The sequence below is a fragment of the Crotalus tigris genome, unplaced genomic scaffold, assembly GCF_016545835.1.
Source record: "Crotalus tigris isolate CLP2741 ecotype Arizona unplaced genomic scaffold, ASM1654583v1 scf7180000024450.1299024, whole genome shotgun sequence".
Taxonomy (NCBI): domain Eukaryota; kingdom Metazoa; phylum Chordata; class Lepidosauria; order Squamata; family Viperidae; genus Crotalus; species Crotalus tigris.
This window is the reverse complement of record NW_024100619.1, coordinates 735,374-761,310: the sequence shown is the minus strand read 5'-3', so window position 1 is coordinate 761,310 and position 25,937 is coordinate 735,374. Positions and strand designations below refer to the sequence as shown.

The 25,937-nt window shown below is 35.9% G+C and overlaps 1 protein-coding gene across 14 annotated transcripts in view; it reads left to right on the top strand.

The window, feature by feature from the left end:
* Nucleotides 1-25,937, top strand: part of BRSK2 (BR serine/threonine kinase 2) — a 255,960-nt gene that overhangs the window by 188,557 nt on the left and 41,466 nt on the right. For 8 of the 14 annotated variants that reach the window (XM_039332144.1, XM_039332143.1, XM_039332139.1 and 5 more), the window contains 3 exons: nt 6,692-6,752; nt 12,191-12,803; nt 15,102-15,150. In XM_039332144.1, the coding sequence (XP_039188078.1) occupies nt 6,692-6,752; nt 12,191-12,803; nt 15,102-15,150 (723 nt within the window). The remainder of the gene's footprint in view (nt 1-6,691; nt 6,753-12,190; nt 12,804-15,101; nt 15,151-25,937) is intronic. The other 6 variants (XM_039332151.1, XM_039332150.1, XM_039332149.1 and 3 more) reach the window with 1 other exon arrangement.

The following is a 25,937-nucleotide window of genomic DNA, read 5'->3' as shown; positions in this document are numbered from 1 at the left end:
TTGCCAAAACACTATCCTGCTAGAACTGATAAAGTACTTGAGAGTAGGCAGTTTCCTCAGTTTCCCTACTTCCTGGGCTGAAGCCAGCCTCTCCCCTAACTTCCTTCTACAGTTTAACTAAACTAATTGTAGTTCAGGGACAGTGCCTTGTGAATTTGCAACTCCTCTTTGTGGCAACTGAATTTTTTTTGTTAAAAAAAAAACATCCCCATGAAATGAGCACTTTAATGAATTTAAGCCATGAAGAGGCAAGGCACTTATTGAGAAAAAAAAACAAAACCCTCCTCTGTTGGTTAATATCAATGAACATGAATGTGAGCCAATCTTATATTTGTTTTGTGGGACTGGGGAATTGAATTGGTGGTGGTGCGGAAATATGTGCAATTGAAACTTAAACCACATAGCTAAGGAAGAGAGGCTGCATTCTCAAGACAGGTAATCCTCTGGCTTTCAAGCAGCATTACAAATTAAGGGAAGGATTTTCACTCCCCTACTTACACTGGTGTTACCATAATAGTGAAATCCAAATTCTGTCTTTTCACTTTCACTATTCCCTGTTCATGGGGCTTCTGTTATCTAAGCCCTTCCTGAAGAAAAAGAGGAAAGCAAGAATAATAGTTGCTTTGTATTTGTTTAATCCTGAAACTTCTGATCCCTGTGGCAAGTATGTAAGAAATTGAGATCCTGGGATAAGATGGAGAGAATCCTATCCTCATCTGATCTCATCTTCTCAGCCTTTACTTAAATGAGCATGAAAAGCACCCAAAGTCCACACCTGTCAGGCAAAGTCCAAGAATGATGTAGAGCAATTCTTCCAGAGTTCAGTTCTTTATTTGCTTACACACAAGAGACAGAAACTTGCCTGACTAAACCCTTACTACTCTCACTCTAATGGCTATACCCTGGTAGATGGCTATTCTTACTCTCTTCTTCTGTCTCCTATCCATCTCTGGGTTGGGCTGCCTCATATCTTCCTCCCCCCCCCCACTTCTCTTTCCTGAGAAATTGCCACTTCATTGTAGTCCCATCACACCAGCTCCTCCTCTGTGGGCACTATTCACATAACACCTCGAAATGTGAACAAATTTATGGATTGTGGTGATGGTGATGGTGGTGGTGATTGTGGTGGTGGTGATGGTGGCTTCAACTAAAATTTTTTCTTCTCTGCAAAAAAGGAGAACCATCATTTGTTTATTGGTGGGGTTCATCTAGAACTTCTTGGGAAAATGATAAACTCAGCTGTTGGCAAGCTATAGGCAGGCAGAGAGTGAGGGAAACTTGCCTGGCATATCTTCTTTGTTCAACTGTTAACTGGCTGAAGCTGAGCAACAATTGACTGAAAATGCCTTCTGTGAGTGGGCAGGTCTCTTTGGCTCTGTAGGGCAAAGTACAAGAAATGGGATGGTTTTAATGTGCATTGGAAATTGTTGGCCGGTAGAAGGGATGGCAATGCTTACAGGTCAACACAGACGGCATGTGTTTCTTTAAGCTGTTAGAATACAGTGACTATCATTTGCTCTGGCATTTTTCTTTTAATATTATATGACAGAAGTAAAATAAAAAAGTGTTCATTTTTTTCTGTCATAGAAACACAAAACAAGCAATGGCATTCTTTTTTTAAAAAAAAAGTATATATTTCTCTTTGCATAAATTATACCACTTTCTGTTGGTGAGGTAAAGTGCAATGCAGGTAGTCCTCAACTTACAACCATACATTTAGTGACCATTTGAAATTACAATGGCACTGAAAAAAGTGACATAATCATTTTCTGCACTTTCGGCTGTTGCAGCATCCCCACAGTCACGTGATCACAATTCAGGCGCTTGGCAACTGACATGTATTTATAATGGTTGCACTGTCCCAGAGTCATGTGATTACCATTTGTAACCTTCCCAGATGGCTTCCGACAAGGAAAGTAAGTGGGGGGATGCCAGACTCGTTTAACAACTGTGTGATTCACTTAACAACTGCAGTCTTTTGCTTCACAGCTGTTGCATAAGAGGTCATAAAATAGGGCACAACTTACTTAACACCTCTCTTGCTTAGCAATGGAAATTTTTGGTTCAGTTTTGGTCTAAGTCAAGGACTACCTATAGAGACAAAAATATGTTAGCCTCCATTTTTTTAAAAAGACAGAAAGACATATCTATCCACCTTGTTTCTGATTTTAAAAAAAAAAACCTGAAATGCCTTATTTATTACTTAAATATTTCTCTATTTTATTATTCGCTCTTATTTAAAATTTCTCAAAGGATACAGTAATAATTAAAAGCAAACTGCATGCAATTAATCTGAAGAAATCTTGTTGGAAAGACTGAGAGTCTGACACTTTGTTACCTCATACTAAGCGTTAGGGTGCCAGGGGTAGGCAACCTTGGCTCTTTTATGACTCGTGGACTTCAACTCCCAGAATTCCTGAGCCAGCCATGCTGGCTCAGGAATTCTGGGAGTTGAAGTCCACGAGTCATAAAAGAGCCAAGGTTGCCTACCCCTGCATTAGGCTTTACAAGTCGGAAGGGAGTGAGAAAACCTTCCACTTCAGGAGATTTCTCAGATAATTTTATTGTGAACAGGTGAGCTTTGCAAAATGGATGAGGCAGGCAAATGAAGTCAACAGTTTATATATGTTATTCTAATTTCTAGCAAATCTCTCCTTAGAGGAGTCGCTTTAATTATAACATTTATCAACAGTGGAGTTCTGTCATAAACTTGTAGTAATAAAATATTTATATCACACTGCACGGTTCGCCAGAGTGCATTAGAAGAAATAATACGGAACTGTGTGAATCATTTGGAGGGCTCTTTCGGACAGTAATAATTAACATTCTGAATATGATGCTTAAAGCCTCAAGGTGCTGTGGATAATCCCCAACCGAACAAAGATCTTTTGGGCATGAACACACCCATGCAGAGAAAATGGACAGGGGCTGCCCTGAGCCTTTGAGAATATGAACTTCTCCAAACGATTTACAAAAGTTGTAAAAGATGTAAAATAACATTTTTTTTTTGTTTTCATCTACAGAGATTAAAAGTGTGTATTACTTGTAAGAAATGTGCTTGATCAGAATCATTTGAGAAAGACTAATTTTGTGGTGAACCTAAAGGCTGCCTGAGATTAGAAAGGCTACATGAAAATGGCTATTTCTTTTTCCATAATTGTGTCCGTCTGGCGTAGATTATTCTTCCTTTTGTTCGCCCAGTGTGATTACTGAGCATGGTAATATATTACTGCCTGTGGATTTGTTGAAAAAGCAGGATTTTTATCAGTCCACAGCATTGGTGGTTCTTTCATCTTAATGTTGCTTTAGGCCACTTTCATGAGAAAGGTCTCACTCCAGTTTTATTTAAACTGGTCTTAATTCTGTCTGATGGGGAAAGAACAAGCAGAGAGTCATATTCCATTTGAAATTATAAATATCATTGTTACATAGCACTAGATCAGTGGTGGCGAACCTATGGCACGCGTGCCAGAGGTGTCACTCAGAGCCCTCTCTGTGGGCACACATACCCCGCCACCAGCAGCAGGTCCATCAGGCCGCCACCGCCGCCTGGAGCAGGAGCCCCGCCCAGCACAAAGGAAGTGAAACGGCCGACTAGCAAGTTCGAGCAGAGGTGGCAGAGCAGAGGTCACCAAGCATTGTCGCTTGGAGGACTGAAACAAAAGGGAGGAAGAAGCATTTTACATACGTGCATGTGTGCACGGGGCTACAAGCACACTTATGCTACAAATGGGGCAGGGCTAGTGCCTGCGTGATACTCACTAGCCCTGCCCTGTTCTTGCGTGGTGCATCGCCTTGTATCTGCAGCAGCGACCATTTTTGTGCCTTGCAGCATGGTGGCCCATTTTTGCACCCCTGGTTTTTGCATGCCACAAGCGGCACTCAGAGGCACCTCCCTGCCCCCCCCCCCCGAGGGCACCACAATGCTGATGCAGCCCTGGCACTTTGCAATAAATAAGTGGGTTTGGGGTTGTGGTTTGGGCATTCGGTCTCTAAAAGGTTCGCCATCACTGCACTAGATGAAGAGTAAAATCTATATTTTCTTCATTATAGCTATGTGTTACATAGAAGAAAATATATATGAAGAAAATATAGATTTTACTTTTCATCTAGCCAAGAGTAAAATCCATATTTTCTTCATTATAGCTATTTGTTTTCAGGTACTGAACTGAAATTTTATTCCTGAATCAGTTCGGAGGTTATTTTATAAATAAGCTTTGAGTCAATTAAGATTTGATGTACCATTTATATGTAGCTAAATACATATATTAATTGACACAACTCTTTGTTTATTCAGCAATGATGAACAGCCAATATTGGGCCTGATAAATACGAACACCTACAATTCTCTCCATAACTTCAAATTTTGGCAGAACAGTTTTATGAGTACTTTTAAGATGAGGGCTTTCATTTTGCAAACCTCCCCCCCCCCAAGAAAAGAAAAAAAACCATTTTACAAATCTGTCTCACGCACATGCATAAACACACATAAACAGACCCACAGATGGGGGGGAGCGGGAGAGAGAGAGAGAGAGATGCATCATCTCTCTTATCATGATGTATTTGGATTTGCAGGATTGGAAGATGTTAGAAGACTTAGAAACATTTTGACTTTCTCCTTTTTCATTTTTTTTCTCCATTCCCCTGATAATTTTATTGACTGTCTGCTCCAAACTTTCTCTATCCCAATCTCTTTTACCATTTTAACCATTATTTTTTGACATATTGCCTCATATTGCCTCCCCCCACAATTTCCCAGGCTTATATACATGCAAGAGAATGTGGTATACTGGATACACTGATCTCCCGGTCAAAATTCTTCCCTTCTTACAAGAGATTTCTCATGATTACATAGTTCACCTTGTAATTATGCTTGATGGCTCTGTAGGCTCTTCTTCCTCATCCGCTCCAGATGAGAAAGCTAAAGTTCCCCTGAAAGTACTCACCTCAATGAGCAGCTAATATAAGCTTTTCCTTAAGTTTCATGAGGTGTCAAAATAGGCCCTCCTTTTAAAGAATAATTGATGCCTTGGGGAGGAGAAGGATTTCAAATAAAAGCACTGCACTGATAAGCACTAATCTTCCCTTCTCCCATACAAAATCACTTTACACATAGAGAGAGGCCCAAACACACACATACAACTCCTTGCATAAGTCCTTTAAGTTACAAAGACAATTGTTCAAACATTTGGCTGCTATATGGTGATTTCTTTTTCCCTGCAAGATCATTTTACGGAAGAAAAGTATTTTGATTTAGAGGCACGTTTCCTATGAGACTAATTCTCCCCCAGCTTTGGGTCCCAGATTGTAGGAAATAAGCGGTTTCTGTAATAATTTCATATGCAGAAGAAGCAGCGACATAAATGGCCTATGCATGTATATAAAATAACTGTTTTAAATTTGCATGCGTGGTCTGCTTGTATGCACAAACCTCAAATGTTCTGCTCTCCTAACCTCTCTATTTGTTGATTACTTTGTTTTGTTCAGTGAAAATAACTTTAACATCCATCTCCTGCCCTCAGTTTGGCAATAAAATAATCCAGTGCCATACAGATTAGATCCAAGGAAGTGATCATTGATATCTTTCCCCATTGCTAGCTGCTTTTTATACAGTTTGTATTTCTTCTACAATGTCAATTTCACCCAGGGGAAAAAATCTCTCAAGCTGAGGCTTTTTTGACATTTTTACATGTGAATTTTTAATATTTAAATATTTAATATGTGATGCTATTAATATGTGATTGAAAATGGGGGGAAATGCACTATACAGGTTATATGTTTATAAATAGATGGAGCCAAAATATAGCTGCCTCTTATAGATGACACACACACTGATGTGTGAAATCAATTTCACTCATGTGCACTTTTAATAGTACCAATGAGTAATAAGGAGCTCCACTAAACATACATCCACATAAAGTCCCGTTGCTTCACATGAATATATAAATAGGACATTAAATACTAGCTAGGCCAGACATGTCAAACTCGCGACGTCATGTGATGTCGCGCAACGTATTGGGACGGTTTTGCCATTGCCGGCAATGGGGTGGGCGCAGCTTCCGGATGACATGTCCGGCCCACAGGCCGGCAGTTTGACACCCCTGAGCTAGACTATCTTTGTGGGCTGGCCTTTTGAATATTGTCTAATCACCATTTAATTCTTATCCTATCTGATTTTGAGTGGCTTTAGACCACAAATGTCTACATTTGGGATTTTGTTCAGCTGGAATATGTGAATGTATCATTTAGTAAATAATTCACTATTTTTACTTATAAAAACTTAAACATTTTGTCTTCCCTTCTGTTGTAATTTATTTATTCTTTCATATTAAACTTAAATTGATACTGAATTTCTGATTAATATTAGATCCATAGTCTAACCAGATTATTATTAATGATTTTACATTATTATATTTTATGGAGCATATTTTATCATTTAGGTAACTTAGTAGTAGCACAAGAATTGTATTCATCTCTCTGAACTTTTATGTCATTTTATGCATATCTTCAATCAAAATAAAGTTGTCTTCCTTTGTGGATAAGTACTCTTTGAAAAATATATGTCAGATCTATATGAGGTTTCATTATAGAGGCATGAACCTATGGAGATTCAATGAGCGATAGCTGCCCTGTGCAGTGTGTTTTTGACACGGATTTCTCAGGATTTTATTTTGACTTTGTGTCTACTTAGGTCTCGTTCAATCAGTGGCGCGTCTTCTGGCCTGTCTACCAGCCCTCTCAGTAGTCCAAGGGTAAGTGAAATTGTTTGGAGGTCATAATTTTAATAATCTTGATTTGAACTAGGAAAAGTCTAATAATTTTTTCCATGATTTCAGGGGTGGGTTTGTCAGCCAGGAAACTTAGCATAATAACAACAATAACAACAACAACAACAACAATAATAATAGAATAATAACAACTTTATGTCACTTTGAATGTACACTAATCGGCATACATTAGAATGAAATTTCATTGCATACAGCTCTCAAAGGGTCACCACCTCCAATATATACTACATAAATATGACAAAAATAAATAAATAAATGCAGAATTATGCATATACCCACATATATTGTATGACACAGGGAAACAACACAGTCTAGTTCGGGTTATGTATACATGTGCATGACGAGAAAAACGAATCTTGTGAGTTTACCGGATGGATGGCATAGGGAAAAAAGCTATTACAGAATTGGGTAGTCCTGCTAGAAATACTTCGAAACCTCCTCCTAGAGGGGAGCAACAGAAACAGACCGTAAAGTGGGCATGTGGGGTCTCTAACAATGCTTTGCACTCTAAGCATATAGTGCTTACAAGCAGCATCCTGAATACCAGGGAGCGAGCTTCCTATGATCTTCTCGGCTGTCCTTACCACTCTCTGTATGGACCTTCTATCTGAGGCACTGCTGCCACCAAACCAGACAGTGATGCAGTTTGTTAAAATGCTTTCAATCGTGCCTCTATAAAAAGTGGCCAGGACAGGAGAAAGATGTGCTCACTTAAAGGGAGAAAAAAAAGTCACTGTATTTGTATATACTGTATAGTATACATTATGAACCGAGAGATAAGAGAGCCAAAATGTAGTCATTTTTTACAGATATGCTTATGTGTGAAAGCACTTTTGTTCATGCATTGTTGAGCATTACATTGTTTAATTTGTGCCTGCCTCACTCCTTACATTGTTGCTACCTAAAGTAGCATTATTTCTTCGCATGGTGGCAGTTATAAAATACTGTTGGAGAGATTATGGCATGATGAGAAGAACATCTGCTACTCATTGCGAATTCAGCGTGAGGCACTGAACCATAAAAAAATGGAGCTACTTTGGGACTGAAAAGCACAGCTGAACAGTCTTTGAAAAACAATGAAATCTAGTCTGCACAGGAATCATACAAAGTTGGATTAGTGTGAAAATGAAAGTAACTGAAACATTAAAGAAGAGTGATATAGGAAGCATAAGAGATTGTATAATTGGAGAGTGTGGAATGTCCCTGAGGAGAAATGGGGATTCTCTCTTGCAAAGCTACCTTGCCCTTTTTCATCATTTAGCAAGCCAAGGACTTCCTTCTTAACCATCAGCAAGTATTACAAAATGCAAAACAGTACAAAAAATTCAGTATTACAAAACCGTTAGAGAAAAGCAATGATGGACTCAAGGTTAATGACAAATTGGATGGTCATATGTGGATCATTCTTGTTTAATGAAAACTTATAAGCTAGCCACTTTTTTGATATAGTTTTTTTAAAAAAAATATGTAAGGTCCCAGACCAATGAAACCAATACATCATTTTGGAGAACTTAATGAGTAGTATAGGAAAAGAGAGAAGTTCCTAGAGCATGATGCACTTGATATTGAAGAATATTTGAGAGCTTCTCTTGTATTACAGTGCTTTCTTTTTTTGCCATCTTTCTGATTTACAGTTAGTCCCTGAAAATTTGGTTCTGAAACCTCTCATTACACATTCAATTTTAAAGAACAATCCCATTTAATTTAATATAGGAATGTGAGGTCTAGTCTTGGACCAGATTTTCAGATTCTGGGTAAGACCTGATCTTATAATGTCTCTTTTGCTTTGTACCAATCCATAATGACTGAGCATAGTAGATTAAATGTAGTTGTTCCAAAGATCTAAGTGTAGAGTAGAGGAACTGAGCAGCACATATTATTCCACAAATTATGATTTGAAATGGAAAAAGTGTTATAGAAATATAAATTATAAGGTTGCTTTTAAAAAAGCCCGGACACATACAGTAGAACGTTGAAGGCAACAGCAAATTATTCATGAATTTAAATGGAATCCCAGAAGCTGGTAGAAACCTGATTTTTTGAGAAGGACTTTGGAGATTAGTAATGGAGCTGTCAGGATCTCTGTTGGTCTATTTATTAATCTATTTTGAAACTATATCTTGTTGTTATCATTGTGGCTTTATGATAGAGGCTTTTTTTAAGTGTTTGTAAATACAGATTAGTTCTGAAGAACATTGCATACTTTAAAAAAATAAAAAGTAGTAAAAATTAAAGAAAAAATAGCCCTATACAAAATGTCCTACATTTTGTTTCCAGTTCTCTTTGAAGTTATATAAAAGTATTTTCCTGTCAGGGTTTTCATTTTCTCTTTCTAAAGAACAAATATGACAGATTTGAGTGGGGTTGGTTATATGTGTTTTAAAACAACCTAGATGAGAGAAAAAAAATCAAATAAAAATTTAAAAAAACCAGAAAACTTAAAATCAACCATTTAAAATCACTTAAAAATTAAAAGCAACAACTAAAGTCAACTGAAATCAACAAATAAAAATCTGTGATTATTTATCTGGCATTTTTTGTTAAACCTGTTAAAGAAATTAAGCTTTTCAGCTTAGGAGTTAGTATATTCCAAAGGACCAGAATGACTGTGAGGAAGATTTACGTTGCTACAGATATGTCTGCAGCAACTGTAGGAAGGAATCAGACAATCTGCCACAGTCAACTCACTGTGGCCAACTCGCTACTACCAACTCACCATGGCCAATTCCTCACAGCCAACTTGCCACACGGCCAACTCACCATGGGACAACTCACTGTGGAACAATTGAACAATTCAACTTAATTATTTAAAATAAATAAAAATATTTAAATTTCTTTCACATTTCATTCTGTCCCTTCTTTTTGCATCCTTTCTTTAATGATTCTATTGCACCATTTCTTTGATATTAGTATAATTCTTGTCCCGTGGCAAGTTAGCCATGGTTAATTGTCATAGACCCACTATAGAAGATTTTCAAATGATCTCACTGAACTGATCTCACTGATGGAAAGAGACATCATAGTCCCAAGAAATAAACAATACCGGCCGGGACCAGTGACGCAGTCCATGAGCCGGGTGCAAATGTCAGCCAAACCCATTTAAGTCATCATTGGTTACTGGCTCTTTAGCCTTGATGATGTTTGGAGCTTCCAAACGAAAGCTCGGTAGCTTTTAGTAAAGTATATTTTTATACCTATATTCTCCTGGTGGTCGCATTTTTATTTGTACTATAAACATGCCCAGGAGTCGTATTTTTATGGAAATTTTTCAAAACAATACTTTGTATTTCTCCAGGAAACAAATGGGTAGCCTTTGTAGTGCTTCTAGCTCAGATGTAATATAGCTGTAGAAACCAACCTGGTCATCGAATTCTACATCGAGTGAAGTTTCCAGATAACAGGCTGTATCACTTTAATGTAGCCTGGAACATACATCAGAATGTATGGAAGGAATGCTAACCCTTAAAGCATGCCTTACAATTCTGATGTATATTCCAGGCTGTGAAAACAGAGCCAGCCAAATCCAGGTGAACTCTGCACCTGCTTCTTCTGAGAAAATGCATCCTTATTTAGAGCTATGTCTCCTCTCAATGAACACTTCAATCCTGTCTGGATTCAGTTTCAGTTCATCCTCCCCATCATTACAAACTGTAGGCAGGCATTCAAGGGAGTCACATTGTTGTGTGAAGATGCAACAGAGAAAGAGATGTTCATGTTATCAATATACAAATAGCAAACAACTCCAAATCTGCCTATGATTTCCCTCAACAATTTCATGTAAATAGTGAAATGATAGAAGAGAGTCCTGAGGAACTCAGTGTAATGACTTCTGTTTGTAGGATCAATTCTGTCCAAGTAGTGCCACCTGAAATACGAAGAATATGAATGGAATAACTGTAAAATGGTGTCTGCTATTCCCAGATATTTTAGATTGTCCAATAGTATATCATAATTAAAAACCACCAGAGTGATGAAGAAAAACCAATAGAATTACATTCATTTTGCCAAATTCCAAACAACAACTGAATCCATTTATCTCCATATTATACACAAAAAATAAAATTAGATTATAATTTTATGCAGTTGTAACTTCTTAAATAGTTTTAATGATTTAACCACAAAAATTACAGAAAATATGTTTCTATGTGTGTGTAATTTTCAGATGTTGTTACAATTTTCACTTTAATTTTTTTAGAATTTTCAGTTGCAAATTTTTAAATTTTCAGTTGCAGTTACAATTTTCACTTATAAAATGAAGATCAAATACAGGGTTTTGCTTTTTATGTTTCAAACTCCTTTTAATGATCCTACTGATTATAACAGTACCTTTTTAGAAATATGTCAGTTTGTATTTTGAAGTATCTTAGCATATTTTTATAATTAATGTATAATCTATAATGTTCTCTCAGTTTCATTTTTTTAATAGCAGTTTCCTTTTTTGTTTCATTTATAGTGACTTGTGGATACTATTACTTTATTTTTGTTTATAACCAGATCCAATTATTAGAATGCTTGATTATCCAATGAAAGTAGGAATATTTGAGCAAATCTGTTTTGTTGATCATTGTGGGGATTCATAATTAAACACCATGTTTATCTGATGAATTCGTATTCAAAAGCCTGACATAGAAAATTAAATTATTTTCTCTGGGTAGAAGGTCAAGGAGGAAGGGAAAGGGTCCAGAAGAATATTTCTCTCTCTTTTGCGTATATACACACACAAACAAACTGGTATCCCTTTGAAAGAAATTGGGAGAAATAATAAATGTGTAGAAATTTGTGGGCCTTTATACTTTTGCACACATACTGTTTTTATCTGCATTTCCCTGCTGTGTTTGGTTGTAGTAGACATTTTGATCTGGGAGAAGGCAAACTCAGCCCATATACCTACAAGCTGGTTGTTGCTGTGGTTTGAATGGTCCTCCTTCCCTGTCCTCACCTCCCTTCAACCTTGTCCTTCTCTCCCTGTGAGATACAGACCAGCTCAGGGGTGTGGTAGTTTTTCTCTGCACAGCTTCCCCGGTTCTCCCTGCCCTGTTATTTTTAGTTTGTTTTCCTCCATATTTGTTTTCGCTCTGTGATTTTTCTTTGCTTACACATGGTTGGTTAATATGACAAAGCTTGTGACAAAATTGTTTTCACTACCGCTACTGCTGTTTTTTTATTATGCTGTGTTTCCCAGCTAACTGCATGTTTTTTTGTTTGTGTTTGTGTTTTGTTTCTTTGCAAACCCTTAACCCCACCTCCTTTACCCTCATCGCCATAACTCACATCTCTTTGTAATGTGCACCATTGCAACTGAAATGGGCTTTTTTTCTCCATTCACCCATGGGACGTGTGTGTGTATGTATGTGTTGCTTTTCTTGATGTGCATGGATACTCACTCTGTATGTGTCTTGTAGCCACTCAGAAAATTTTTCATCCCCCCTCAGATTCCTGACCTCCCTGTCACTCCCCGCCCCCAAGCCTCCCTGGACTCTGATGCTTGTAGGAACACTTCCAGACCTGGACATGTTCTGCAACCAAAGCCAGCACTTCAACCCAACCCAAGGACACAAACTTTGCCTTCCAAGAGCAAATTGGCTGAGAAACCACTTCAGTCTACCAAATCTAACCCACTCCCTTCTAATAATATTATCGTCCCTCCATCCCAGAATATCCCTGCACAAAATACTCAGGGTCGTCCACCTGTTTCTGGGGGTAACCCACAACTGGCTGTTTCTACAGTGCAGACCAACCCTATGTCTCCGGTTAGATTGCTCCCTTCCAGTACTGACCCAAGCACCAAATCTATCCCCATCATACAGGTTACCCCTCACCCCTCTCCAAGGGGCAGTCCCCTCCCTACCCCCAAGGGAACACCTGTCCATACGCCAAAGGAGAGCCCAGCGGGCACACCCAACCCTACGCCACCATCCAGCCCCAGCATTGGAGGAATGCCCTGGAGAACACGGCTTAACTCAATCAAGAACAGCTTTCTGGGATCACCGCGTTTTCATCGCAGGAAATTGCAAGGTACAAATCTTCCAAAACTCTGGCAATTTAAGAACGACAAGTAAAAGTACAAAGAAATGTAAAAAGGGGGGCTGGTTAATACATGACAATAATATGAAGCATTGACAAGAAAAATGAAAGTTCCCTTATTACCACTTGGCTAGGCCACGTCTGTTGCTATTCAAATAATGGCCTTCCTCCGGTTTTATATGTATGTTGTAATAACCCACAAGTACTCAATTTCTGATTTTTTTTCTGACCCTGAAAAGTATAACCTGGTATTTGTAAACTCTAGTTCGGCTGTAATGCTTGAAAGAAAATAGATTCAACTGAGAAGCTGGAATGAACTATCATGTGCTGTTGGACTTCTTTTCCCAAAATATGCAAGTTATAATTCACTTGCAGTATCATCTTAAGGGAGCACAAATATCTAAATGAATTATATGGAAATTTACTTTAAGCTTTTTGTCCCTGTAAGATTATGTGCCAAATTATTTTAACATGGTAGGGATGGCAATACTATCTGGTGTCACCATCCTGTAGGTTCTGCTTGCATCTTTGATATTGGTACTTGCTTCAGGACTAATTTGTAAATTTCCCCACAGTCCTCTTGAACGACTGTGTCCAACACAGAGCATGTTACTGCTTTCAGGTTTTAATTGAGGTTTTAATTGAGAAATAGTATGTGAATGAGTGTAAAAACATTGGTCTTGAATACATTTCTATTTTTTTAAAAAACAGTGCTTACTTGATTAAAAGCTTTTTGTAAAATAGGAAAACTCTTTAGCAAAATGGGATTTATTTAGTTATGCTTTAGACTGATCTTTCCCAATCATAGACTCAAGACTTCAAAAATCAACAGCTGAATTGTATTCCCAGACATAAGCAGATTGAAGGCAGTCAATGAATGTTATTGAAAATGATGAATATTCTAATTTACATGTGTGGTAATACTGCAGTTCAAGAAGGATTCAAAATAGCCATTAGAGAAGGAGAATTGAAATTATGGAGAAGTCATTCTGGCCAAAGTCAGATGCTTATTGTATAATGTAACAATTTCTTTTATTTTAGATTTCTTTCATTTAAGAGTCTTGTTGAGACTGGTGTTATGTAAAAACAACGACACCACCAAATTGCACTATTAAATCCAAAAAACCCCACCCCAGATTGAAATGGTTGTTCTTGTGAACACTGTTGAATGTGGTGAAACTGTGTTTTTTAAAACAAGTTTATTAATGCTTGAAGATTTCCTTATTATTAAGGAAATAAAAATCAGGAGAGATATAACTGAAAAGCATAGCCCTTCTATGGCCCAGAAAGATCGTAATTAAGAATTAATACTGTGCATGAAGGTCCTAAACAATCAGAAAAAACCTCCAATCTGACTAATACCTTTCTACACATAGTGGAATTCACATAGTATTACTATTCACATAGTATTACAGTACGGTATGTCCTTTTTGGAAAAAAGGTAAATGATCCATAATTGTTTGTGTGATTCATGATTTAGTTGGTGCATGTTAATCATAATACTATGTTGAATTGAAAAATCATTGGCAATTTCAAATAATTTTGCTAAATGACTCAAACCTACAGTATTCTCAGTAAAATCATTGTTATTTAATAACACTAATAATTTCCTATGAAGCATACAAAATAACGTAAAGTCCATTTTTTAGTTTTCTTTCACGTCCTATGAGCTGAGATACACTACACATCTTTAGATAAGGCACTGTCTGTACTAGACAAATGTGCCAGGATCCCAGCGTTGCTTCAGTTTATGAAAGGACACAACTGTTGTTTTTCTAAGTTCATATGTAAATAGGAAAAACATGTCTTATCAATAAAGATTCCCACATTTTCAAATCTAATACTGGTTTAAATAAGTGCATAGAGTATTGCTCACTGACTCATTTCTATCTTGGCTTGTTCTGCACTGAAATATTGTCCACTTTGAGATTACTTTAATTTCAAGGGAAAGCAGGTATAATATACAATTTTTAACAAATAATCAGGGTGCCCTTGCCATATGTACCATGCACTAAATTTTAGTTGTCTGCATATTAGACCCTCTTGTACATAATGCAATCAACTTACGGTAAGTATGTTGAGATACTTGAGGGAATCAGCACCAAATGATAATTTATAAGAACTAAGTTAATTATTCAAGTTAGCTACATTTAAATGCAATGTTAAAGCATAGATTATTAGAAATTAAGACAGTTACAAATGCTTGAGAAATATTCATGGAGTAAAAGAGACTTTATTTCCTTCTTTTCTTTTTTCTTTTTCTATTTGTCTGTGTCTGGATATATATAGTACCTACGCCAGAAGAGATGTCCAATTTAACTCCGGAATCTTCCCCAGAGTAAGTAATTTATTTTAGTATTATAGATATCACTGCTAGTTTGATTTCAGTGCATTTGACAGAAAAATTGCAGCAACAATTTTTGCTGTACTCCCACATTTCTAACAAATTAAATTTCCTAGCTTATAGCAAACTACAATAAAATATGCAAATAGGGAACATAAACTTTAGAAATGCTGTTGTTTCAAAGAATATTTTTAGTAAACTAACTGCAATAGTTCAAAGAAAGAGGTAAGATCACTTGTCTATCTGATTAAGTTTGAAAATTATTTGTGACTCCTAAGTGACTATTAGTGAGGTATGCATTTTTATAACAATGGAAAAAATATCTGTTAGGCTATTCAATTTGCAATCTTCTGAATCATATCTAAGTCTATTATAAAAATGACAGTGGTTGATCATTATATCCAGTGTTTCTCATAACCTCAAACATTTTAAGCAAAACCTTTACTGTACCCATTATTGGCTTTATTCTTATTCTCCCCCTCTGCAGTTTGAATATAAAGTATAAAAAACTAAAAAGAGATTGTCGTAGGCTTCCCAGCCTTTGAACTACCCAAGGAACTGAAACAGCAAAGTTTCGCTGTTGGGCAAGCTTCCATGCCAGCCGCCTTTCTTTCCTCTCGCTTCGCCTCTTTTTAACCTCACGCCCCACCTTCTGTAAGGGAAGGCAAAAGGCTCGCTCACCCTCTCATGAAAGATGGCCTCCATGTTCATGTGTCTCCCACTGCCACCATCAGCTTCCACACCACATGGTCTGACCCAGCCAATCAAGCCATGCTCTGGCTGTGGTGCTCCGGCGCCTCATGGCTTCTCCCAGAGGAGGCAGACAACACCGGAGGGACCCTGCTCACACCATACCGCCAGCAGGGCATTTTCAAAAGCAAACAAGGATAGGAAGGGCAACAATAGGAAAAGAATGCAATTCTGGAAAATCCATCAAAAAAAGGTGCCGAAACTCTGTTCCGGTGTGTTCTATGACAAAAAAAGCCCTGCGTATATATAATCATATGCCAAAACCCTCTCCAAACAAACAGGTTTCAGGGGTTTATATGAGGTAGATCTGAAAAGGCTTTGAACCATCTTTCGAAAAATCTGAAGGTCAGAAACTGGGAGAAGCTGCAAAAAATAATTTTTTTAAATGGGAAAAGGTTATCAACAAACTCTTCACAGCCAAAGTATTTTAAATAAAAGCTTCAATGTTATTTCTGTATCAGCTCATTTCACAAATTAACCAGTTTAGCTAGCGATAATACAGGAGCACAAAAATCCAGATGTAGATCCTCATATGCATTTAGTTTCTTGATTTTTGTTAAGAAAAATGCCAGTACCTTTATAATACCTAATAAAAATAACTGATTACAGATATTAATGCTAGCACATTAAGAATATGAGAAATTATTCCTGGTGTACACTTAATTAAGATGTTGTTCAAAACTAGCTTGTATCTAAATGCCCTTTTGAAAATTTTACCTGCAAATAATTATCTGGGAAGGGTAGGGGTTCCTACAATATCCATAGCAAATGGATTTATTGGCAATTATTGCATTGGCATATAAAATATGATCTTGGACCTGTCAACAAATAATAGTAGAATAGAAAAGTAGAAAATAATGAAAACAGTAAAAAATAAACTTTGTAATGTAACTTGTCTCTTGATTATTATTATTATTTTTAAAAAAACATGGTCTTCTCTCTTCTTTCACTTCCTTTGTCTCAAGGATTTTTGATCAGTATGTGAAACATGTATGTCTGTAATTCCTTTTTTGCACATCTCATTTTAAGGATGCTGGATAGAAGTCAAGGAGTCTTAGTAGGCAGTTTGAATGCAACTCAAACCCTAAGGCTCTTTTCCCTTCTCCAATATAATTGCTGAATTAATGAGTTCAATTGGATAGCACCCTGCAGTAAACATAATAGCAGTTGTAAAAAATAATGAACTGTATTTTTATTTCAGCCATTGAGGCCTTTATGTCCATGGCCACTTTGGAGTTTAGTATTATTTTTGCTTTACCAACAGGATGTTTCAATGAATTATTGGACCCATGATTGAAATTTTAACATGAGTGTACTCCCTTTGTCGGTGGCCGCATCTTTTAATGTATCTATTTTGTTTAATGGTTCAGATGATTGGATATTATATATAGATAATGTCTAGATAATGTGCCAGTTATTTGTGGACAAGCCTAGACAAATTAATAGAAATTAAGTGAATATATTTTATATATGTTCTGGTGTGAAGTCTCCATTAATGTATCCATTTTAAAAATAACTTACAATAATCATCCAACCTGAGATGGTATTATCCATAATAAGTAATAAACTGGTATCTCCATCCTAAATATTTTTTAATCTCTTTCCAGTATCAGTATTCAGTTAATCAAGCTACACAATTTGAATTTGCACCGAGAGACACAGGGTATCACATCACTTTTTCAAGCCCTCCCTGTGTCTATGCTTTGGAAATATGTGTGTAGAGGGAATTTCACCCTTGATTTCCCCTTTCCCTGAATTTTTATCTATTTTATGTATCAAATTTAGAGACCATCCATCTCAGTCACAAAGCAACTCTGAGTGTTGTACAATTAAAACACAGCTTTGCATTCATCGAATGTGCTGATTTCTAAAAACACGTATCACACCTGGTGAAAAGGGCAGTTTCTGCTCCGAAGAATTTTAATTGCACGATTGCACATCTAAATAGGACTAGTATTTTTTTTTTTTGCAATCTTATTAATATGCTCAAAGATGAGGTAGGCAATTAAGGGTAGAGGTTCACATCCAGCTTCCAAACCTCAGAGCTGCTCTTTCTAAATACTTTGAACTGTGAAATAAATGGCTATCATAGTTTAAGCCCTAAATAATAATTCCCCCAGTCTGGAGTCTGTTCTCCAGAAAACAGAATATTTTGGTTGTGTTCACTATGTGTTATCATTGTGTCCAGTGTAGCCTCACCCTCCCAAAACTCTTTTTAGTTTTTGGCTACCAAAGGATTGTCCATCTGTGTAGGAAGATCATCAAAGAACTGATGTATCTGATTTGCACAAATAAAATAGGCTTCCAAACAAACATGTTTCTGGATTGGAAGCTTCTGGACAGATGCCGCTTCTGCAGATAGCCATATCTACGTGTCTATGGAGATTCTCAACCATCCAGGTCATAGTTGTCCCAAAGGTGTTTTTGAAAAGGCAACTGGACTTCCTTAGTATTTTCCTTGAAAGTATTTCGCTTCTCATCCAAGCTTCTTTAGTTCTGCAGGCAAGCAAAATCAATTGGGGGGGGGGGAGCCAGATTCATTTAATGACTGGGTGATTCATTAAACAACTGCAGTGATTTGCTTAATAACTATAGTTATTAAAGTCATAAAAGCAGGCAGAACTAACTTAACAACCACCTTGTTTACCAACAGAAATTCTGATCCCAATTATGTGGTTGTAAGTCAAGCACTCTCTGTATTTAATTCCTATAAACATAAGTGCAGTTGGAACCAAAATATATATTGAATTCCACCATAAGCAATAATGAATTGAGAACAAATATACTTTATTTAGGTGTTTTATTAACTACAAAGTCCCAACTAAAATAAAATAGAGCAATTTTCACCAATGGTGCCAGAAGTTGGAATTAGGCTGATTTAGAGCAAAGTTTCAGTTCAGCAAATTTCTAATCATTGGCTTGTTGACAAAAGAGTTCAGGTAGCCACTGGGATTACATCTTACAGAAATATTCCTAAAACCTGGTAGAAATTTTGGTTGATTAAGTTCTTTAAAACAGAGATCCCCAACCTTTTGGGCACCAGGGACTGGTTCCGCGGATGGAGGTTTTTGCGCAGACTAGAGGGTGCGTGGTTTTGTGTGCTGCCTGCATCCCATGGATCGGGTTTTGCTTGTTTGTGCGGACTGGTTGCTGGCATGCTGCAGCCTGGTACTGGTCCATGGACCAGGGGTTGGGGACCCCTGCTTTAAAATACGTTTTAACCAATAATTGACAAAAAAGGAATTTTTCATGGAAGACTTTAAATTCAATTTTAATATGGTATATATTCATTAGTGTGTCTTCTTGCTTTCTGCCTTAACCAAATTTTAGTTGCCTGAGGACAGAGCAGATTGAAGTAAATTCTTTGTGTTAATTCTATATTTTAAGATATCTCTTATTTAGAAATTCAAGTTCTTCTGAATCTTACTATTGCCTTTGCTTTTTTTTCTTCCTGCTTTCTCTTTTCTCATTGGATTCAATTCTCCTCTCAAAAATGAAAAATAAAAGAGCTACATGGAGAGAGGAGCATTTTGACTTAAAATGGTATTTTGCACGTGTGTATGTTTATATTTAAATGTATTAGTGACACAACCTTCTTTTTTTCCTTTCTAATTCCTTGCTTCGGGGTGGGGTCAGGAAGACTAAGTGGAGCTGAGCATTTACTAGCCAGATGCCCTTCCTGATGCCTACGTAGTGTTCTCAGCAGATATTTTTTCTTTGCACTCTGATAAACATCTGTTGCTGCCTAGGATTGAACTTTCAACCCTCTAAATGGGAGGCAAGAGTCTTCACCTATAGATTAGTGACACAAACATATATTTATGCAAAATAAAATTCACTCAGATTCTTAACAGTAAACTATCTGGCATCTCAGCTCTGGACATCATCACAAAATCTTTACCAGTCTTCAAAATCACAGTTATACAATCTATACGAAAGAAGACTGAAAATTATTAGTTCAGAAAATCATAATTATAAGCATCCAACAGTATAGAAGTGAAAAATAGTATCAATCTTATTCCGCTATCAGGACTGAGGGATTTTTCTGTTTTTATACATTTAAAAGTATGAATAACTTCTTCAGTAGATAAAAGTACAGCTAAATAATTTGATCATGCTGAATCCTCAGGAGAAACATATTTTTAAATTCTTAATTCAGTATTATAAAGTTAAGTATAAAAATACAAATTTATTGTATCATATGTTCCACCTGAGCATTTTAATAGCTGTTTCTCTGTGATTATTTCAGCTGATAGACCAATAATTTATCAAGCCTTTCTCTTGTTCCCAATATCTTTCTTTTTGCATGAATATTTTATATAAAGTACATAAAGCTAAGAAAACTTCCAGTTTATCAGACATATATAAGTCTACTATGGATTATCTTGCATTAGTATTCAAAAATTCATTATTGTTCAAATATTTTTCTCCACAAAGAATATGCAATAATATAATTACAAATACTGTATTCAATTATTACTATATTTGCAGACTGTTATTTTAAAAAATATTCAAAATCTTTTTTTTTCCATTTTATAAAAATGAGATCCTTTACCAATGATATCTGTAGGTATCATCTTGAAACATTGGAATGGCTTTTCTTTATAATTGATGCATGATTGAATATCAAAATAGAACTAATAATCCGTTTATCCATTAAGGATCAAGGTACAAAAGATAAGTTGGGAACATGTCAGATGTAGATTTGAAAAAAAGAATTTCTTTCTGTGAAGAATTTAAAAGCCACAATGTAGCCATCAATTGGTCTCCAGTATATAAGGTTATAGGACTTTAAGTGGACAGGAGTTAAATTTAGCTGTCCAACTTCCAGTTAGGAAAATGATGATTTAACCATCTCTGAAGCAAAATGGTGTTGCAATATGCTTTGCCCCCTGTTACTCAAAGGGGCAATTTTTCTTTCACCAAAATTAAGGAGGGAATTTGAAATCAACCTATCTATCCTCCAGACTGTCTTTCCTCGTGAACAAGTCAAGGAAAAGGACATTTCCCTGATCAGCAAGTTGAGCTGAGAGACAGGGAGGCAGGGTCTCCCATCAAGTTAATAGCTGTACTATAGCCTAAATTTAAGGGCATTACAACTGACTTTCCTCATTTCTTTTATATATATATATATATATATATATATATATATATATATATATATATAACAAATTTTATTGTTTTTTTTTACTTTTACAACAGAATGCTCAAGACACACTGTGGTGGTTAGGTGATCAATCATCCCAAAACAAAATCATATAATAGCTCAAGTACTGTAAATACATTAAATGTTCCCTCTCTATTTCCCTCAAATAATATAACCTATTTAACATAATCCATTTCTACATTACGTATCTATAAATCCTAGTCCTGTTTTGAACTTTATTAATTTACAATTACCATAGTCCAATTTAATCTTAGATAAATGTATTATCACTTCGGGTATCCCTTCTAAAATACTAATCCAGATATATTCTAATTTATAATCTCATAAAACATTGATTTTATCACAAATCTGTCTTATTTCTTCAGATTGCATTTAAATCTCATTCAAATAATTATCATGTCTAAAAAAAAGAACACACCTATTATTACACAAAACATCGTCTTACTAATTTAACACACTCAATTAGTTGTTAAAGCAATCTGAATTTCTAAAAATCTCTTTCATATTCTTATTCTCATTCCATTACAAAATAATTTTCATACAAATAAACATATTATTCTAAAAAGTACATTCTTACTCTGTTTAACATATATATTCTAATAATCACAAATTTTCAACTCTAAATCTTAGTCCTTAAATCAATCCATATTTCTCAAAACCTTTTTAATCCATTACATATAATTTTAAATTTCTCTTTTTAGTCTTATTCTGGCTTTCTTTTTATGCCAAGCAGGTTTCCATAACAAAGCCTCTATTTCAGCAAATAGATCTCCCGTTATTGCTTGTAATGTCATTTGGGTCAGTAAAAGACCTCCCATCCTCTGATTTTGACGCCTGGCTCCTGTCTGCTGGATAAAACACTTGATCATGTCCAATTTTATAATTAGATGATTATCAAAGTTGTCATAATTCTCCAACAGTTGTAATTTCAAGTCCATTTCTGTTAGTTTTGCAATTGTAGATAGTTTAGTTACAATCATTTTCTGGTCATCCAAAATCTCCATAGGTTGTATGTAAATTAATTCCTCTTCTATTGCTTTTTGGTCTGTAGAATGATCAAATAGAGTCTGAAGGTCAGTTTGTAAGTTCACAGTAGAATTTCTGTTTATTATTTCTGCAGTTCTCTCTCTTATTTGGGAACATATTTCCTCAGTAGCTTCATAATTTTTTTCCAGTATGAGTTTACAGTTGAGTTGTAAATATGGTTTCTCCATTTCAGTAGTAACTAAATCCAACATTTCAGTAGTTACTAAATCCAATCCTGTTATCTTTTAGAGAGGGCTATATTCCAAAACATTTAGTCAGTATCCACCCCACCAATAACAGCTGTTGGACCAAAGAAACAAGAAATAGTTGCAGTTTTAAATTTCTCCACAAGATGTCCTCGGTAAACTATGAAAGTCTCTTCCAGATACCAAGAATGAGATTAGCAAAGTCAAAAAGCTATGAAATCTCTTTTCCGGCTTCTCATAGAGTTGTTGTTGTTTTTCAAACAATAAAAATTTATCCCTTTAAAAAACTAAGTCCAAGACATAGGAAAACAATATTCTCCAGCTTAGAAGATATAATAGTAAAGTTTTATGATAATGATTTTTCTAGGGCCCCCAAGTAACCAAAAATAAAAATAGTCAATAAAAAGTTTTTTCCTTTTTATGGAAAGCTCTTTTCCCCAGATAAACAAAGGCAGCTCTTTCAAAGCAGGGAAGTAATTCCAAAAGGCTTTTAACAGGAGAGTAGTTAGGCAAAAAGAGAGAGAAAAAGTCTCACCGGGATCATCCACGATGGTTTCTTAACGCTTAGATGTTCTTTTGACTTTCGTCTGGAGCAGCTAAATCAGTGGTTCTCAACCTGTGGGTCGGGACCCCATTTGGGGTCGAACGACCATTTCACGGGGGTCGCCAAACAACGCAGTCTGCCATTTTTTCCCCCTTTTCCTTAGCTGTGCTATTCCCTTTTATTCTATTGGCTTTTGAAAGCCAATAGAATAGACTCTCTTGAATAGAGTCTAATTCTATTGGCTTTCAAAAGCCAATAGGAATTGTCCAGGCTGTCTCTGCCCTGCTGAGCCCGCCAAAAGTCCCATTCTGCAAATGGTGCTGCACCAGTTGAGTAGTCCTCGACTTATGACCAGTTGGGGGTCGCGGCATTAAAAAGGTTGAGAACCACTGAGCTAAATGATCGGCCATGTTACTGGCCGATCTTTTCTCCATCGGCCCTGAGGAGCTGCCTCCGACTGTGGAGGGAGCTGCCTCCTCCCCCCGCAATCAGCGAGAGTCCTCCTCATCAGTAGTCACCCCTCCAAGGTGACTTTTCTACCCAATTAAGGGTCTACTGGCAGAAGAAAAGCAGATAACGAAGAGAGAAGCCTCTTCGTGTACCTGCAGCCACTGCAATCCAAAACCGGAAGTCCTGACTTTCCTCATTTCTAATGCACTTTGGGGATTATAATTTCATCTTCAGTTAAAGAGAGGCTTTCTTTGGATACAGATAAATATTTCCCTTTGGTGATTTTCATTATTTCTGGGGTTGTAATATTTAGAAATATCAGAATTTCATCAAACTTTGCTTGCCTTGCCTTGCTTGCCTTGCAAAAATCTGAGAACCAAACCAAATATTTAAATGGAAAGACATTTCTCTTTGAAAGAATGAACAGAAAAAACTTATTGTGTGGGAAACTGTCTTGTTTACATATCAGCCATAGGATAAAACCTTGAAGGTCGATTAGCAGAGCACAAGATGGCTACTTTAAAGGAAATATTTGATTATGGGCCTGTGAAGTGTTTGGATTTTTTAACTCATTACTGGAATCAGACGTTACCACTGAAGATGAACTTTGAAAATGTTTCACTTCTCATCCAAGAAGAGTCTTCAGTTCTAACTGGGGGCAACTGAGGTGGATTTGCTGGATTCACAAATGCAATTGGATCATCATTCAAAATTTGAAAAAGACATTGTGGATTATTCTTCAAATTGAAATACAAGAGATTTATTGGAGTTATTTCATAGAAACTATAAGTGGACTTGAAAGATGATAAGAATTTCAAGAGAAGAAAAAAGATACTAGAGGAAATCAGAACTCAGAATTTTATTTATTGGATATAAATGTTCATAGTGTTCATAATGTTCAAGTGTTAAGAGAGGAATGGGGGAAATGTAAATTAAATGGAATGGGGGGGCTATATATTTATGTTATTAGGTATGTTGCTTATTTTTACTGGATCTTTGCTGAACAATAAGGAGAGTTAAATATTTAGAAATGAGTTTATAGAAAATTGGGTGAAGTATGAAATGAAGAAATATTTTAAGAGATGGATGACTTGTTAATGAAGCTACTTTTGAACTTTTTGCAAGAAACTAGAAGAAATGTAATTTTGATTTTGGGATTTGATGATTAGGATTATATAGGATTATAGAAATCATGAAGACTATTGTTAATTTTAGAATAAGAATTGGATGTACTTTTATCTATATTTATACCAAAATCCATTCTTTTTCTTTACTTATTCCTTTTTCTTCTTTTTTTTTTGAAGATTTATCTTGCTTTTTATCAGATTCTTTCTTATTTATGATCTTTTAGCCATACTGTAGTAATTAAATAATACAATAATTAAAACATTTCATGTCTCCCTTTTTAAAAAAAAAATCTAGATCATTTATTTGTTGTTCCATTGGAAATGTCATAGATTTGTTAATCAAACTAACAATAATCTTAGCAGATTTTAAATTTTTATTACTTCCTATTTGACCAACCCATTCTCTGGATAAAAGATCTTTCATATCTGCATAGATGTGAATTTCATATAAAAATAATAATCAGATTTTTAAACACCTAGTTATTGGCTGCATATCTAAGACCTGTCACATTCAGGGAAACAATTAAGATGATAGGAATGAAAAAAATTTAAAAATATTCTGCATGATTAAGTTTTTAAAAAATGCAATAATAATAATAATCACAAAATGTTTAAAGCAGACATGTCAAACTCGTGACGTCATATGACATCGCGCAACGTATTGGAGTTTTTTCCCCATTGCCAGCAATGGGGTGGGTGCAGTTTCCTCATGACGTGTCCGGCCCACGGGTCGGCAGTTTGACACCCCTGGTTTAAAGTATTAAAAGAAAAAAAAAACATAAAAACCACAAGTAGTAGAAAAAAAATAATGAATAAAAAAATTAAAATAATAAAAGCTCAGAAACAAAAGAGAAATATAAGCTTTAAAAAACCCACAATTACTAAAAATGCATGACAAGAATTTGCCCCTTCAGTCTCCAGCAGTATTAGCCTATCTCTATGCCATTTGCATAGAGGATCAACATGAAAGATAATCAAATCATTATGTTCAAACCTTGCCCCTTTTATACGTGGTTGCATGTAGAAAGTGGACAGGACTTTGATTGTAATATCTCTTGCCTGATTTAATCTCTCATCCAGCACATATCACTGCCTATCTCTTGAAAAAGTATTTTTCTTGACCAAACTACAGCCTCTGGGTCAATAACTTCTTTACACCAGACTTCCGTGATCTTGATCAGTGTAAATAATGTTTCAATATAATGAATTATATTGTATAACTGTATTATATAACAGACTTTGTACATAAATGGGTCACCTTTTCAGCGTATGGGGCATATTGTTTATTAGAGTTCTGAAGCTGGTTGGGACTCAACATTAATACTTTTAACTTTAGCCTTTTCTGATAGAGGGTGACAAAGTGAAATAGTTTTTGTTTATTGTGAGGCTGCCCTTGGATTGTGTCACAACAAAAGGAGGAAATGCTAAAAAATTAAGCCAGATTCATTTATAAACTGAACATGAGATGAAAGCTATATCTGTTCTGTGATGTAGAAAGACCTATAATACAA